The 1,926-nt window shown below is 53.3% G+C and overlaps 1 protein-coding gene across 1 annotated transcript; it reads right to left on the bottom strand.

The window, feature by feature from the left end:
* Window positions 1-1,792, bottom strand: NPPA (natriuretic peptide A). The gene is made up of 3 exons (XM_035020247.1): window positions 1,498-1,792; window positions 1,070-1,396; window positions 1-316 (listed from the first exon to the last, which is right to left on the bottom strand). The coding sequence occupies exons 1-3, from the start codon at window positions 1,615-1,617 to the stop codon at window positions 305-307; spliced, it is 459 nt and encodes a 152-aa protein (XP_034876138.1). The 5' UTR covers window positions 1,618-1,792; the 3' UTR covers window positions 1-304.
* Window positions 1,793-1,926: the final 134 nt, after the last annotated feature.

The raw sequence follows: 1,926 nt of genomic DNA, 5'->3' as shown, positions 1-1,926 counted from the left end.
TTGGCTTCTGTCCGTGGTGCTGAAGTTTATTCGTTTTTCAAACCGCTTTCAGTAACAGGTGGAGTGTCTATCCTAAAATTTAATGCATGGGATGGGAGAGGTGGGGAAGCCACAGTTAAACCACTTTATCTACATTTAGCATAAAATGTGAGAAATGTTGCCAAGAGGCTGCAGCTTGAATACGGTTCTCGTCACGGCTCAACTTGATGGCAATGAGATGGGACAAAGTTGAGTGTGAGACCCCAAGGGATGAGGGTCTCTCGAAATCTGCCCAGGGCCTGGCCCGCCTTTTCCTCCCTGGCCATTATCTTCGGTACTACAAAGAGAACAGAGACAAATTTGGCTTGGTGATCTGGCCCTATTGGAAAAGTCAACTTCACAGGACTGTGCTCGCCTCCCACCAGCCCCCACTCCAGCCTGACAACCCTAGGAGTTTCATGAACTGGGACACAAGTTGCTCATTAGAAGTCACAAGTCAACCCTGGTCGTTTCTTTTCTTTTGTTTTTGTTTTGTTTTGTTTTTTGTAGATTTCTTTATTTATCTTGAGAGTGAGCAGGCGTGCGCATGCGTGGGTGAGTGGGGGGAGGGACAGAGGGAGAGAATCTCAAGCAGACTCCCCACTGAGTGTGGAGCTTGTCATGGGGCTTGATCCCACGACCCATGAGATCATGACCAAAGCTGAAACCAAGAGTCGGACGCTCAACCGACTGAGCCACCCAGATGCCCCAACCCTGGTCATTATCATTTAATCCTTTGGGATCTGACAGTTCTGGGGAGAAACATGAACTCCCAATCAGCAGAACGAAGGGGTCTTGGCCCCATGAACATTTTAAGTTCCCAGTGCTCGTGGCAGTAACTTTTTTTCCTTAGCATTTCCTTGGCAGCCTGTAGCTGAGGATGATGTCATTGGCCCAAGTTGAGGCAAACATTTCGAAGGAAGTAAACTTCTACTCTGGTCTCTTTACTGCAGGAGGCATGCCCTAGTGGTGTTCTTTGACAAGGTTTGAGTCTCAGTGAAACCACAACTTCCTTCCTCCCCATCCCGTGTCCATTCCCAGCTCCTCTTACCCGGAAGCTGTTGCAACCCAGTCCACTCTGGGCTCCAATCCTGTCCATCCTGCCTCCGAAGCAGCTGGACCTCCGCAGGCTCCGAGGGGCAGCAAGCAGCGCTCTCAGCTTGCTTTTCAGGAGGGCAGATCTATCGGAGGCGTCCCAGGGGCCCCGCCCAAGGGCACCCCCATCTCTCTGGGCTGGGTTGACCTCCCCCGTCCAGGGAGGCACCTCAGGGAGGGGACTGAGAGCCACCCCAGCTTCCTCATTCTGCTCACTTAGTATTTGTGGGGGCACGACCTCCTCTTCTAAAGGCATCTTGTCCTCCAAGTGGTCCAGCAAATTCTTTACAAAAGGAACACACAGGGAAAGGGAGAGGTCTCACTCACTGGCAGAGTGTCACAAAGCCCCCTGGTCCCACACTGTGGCCCCTGTCCTGGCCCTACCTTGAAATCCATCAGGTCTGCATTGGACACAGAGCCATACACGGGGTTAGCTCCTGTTTGCCCCAGGAGCTGAAATGCCAGGAAGAGGAGGAAGCTTGAGGTGATGGTGGGAGCGCTCATGCTGGCGTCGCTCAAGGAGTGGCCCGGTTCTTGCTGCCTCTCTGTCCTCTCGTTTCCCTCTCTCAGCCTCCGTCCGGCTCTGTCTCCCAGCTGCCCTGCGCCTCCTCTTTTTATAGGCCCCCGGCTCTCCAAGAGCGCAAGAGGGACGGAACCCTCCCCATTCTGTCACTTGCAGCGATAAAGCAGCTGAATGAAGAGCAGCAGAAGATGGCCTTTTAAAGCTATCAGTCCAGCAGAGCCTGTCACTGCCCCTCCACCTTGAGCAGCCCCAACAGACCCGGACCCTCAGCTGCAAGAGCCACATTCTTG

Source organism: Mirounga leonina, unplaced genomic scaffold (genome assembly GCF_011800145.1).
Source record: "Mirounga leonina isolate KUSES-001 unplaced genomic scaffold, KU_Mleo_1.0 Mir_173, whole genome shotgun sequence".
Lineage (NCBI taxonomy): Eukaryota > Metazoa > Chordata > Mammalia > Carnivora > Phocidae > Mirounga > Mirounga leonina.
The sequence above is the reverse complement of the archived record's forward strand: the minus strand, read 5'-3'. Positions and strand labels throughout refer to the sequence as shown.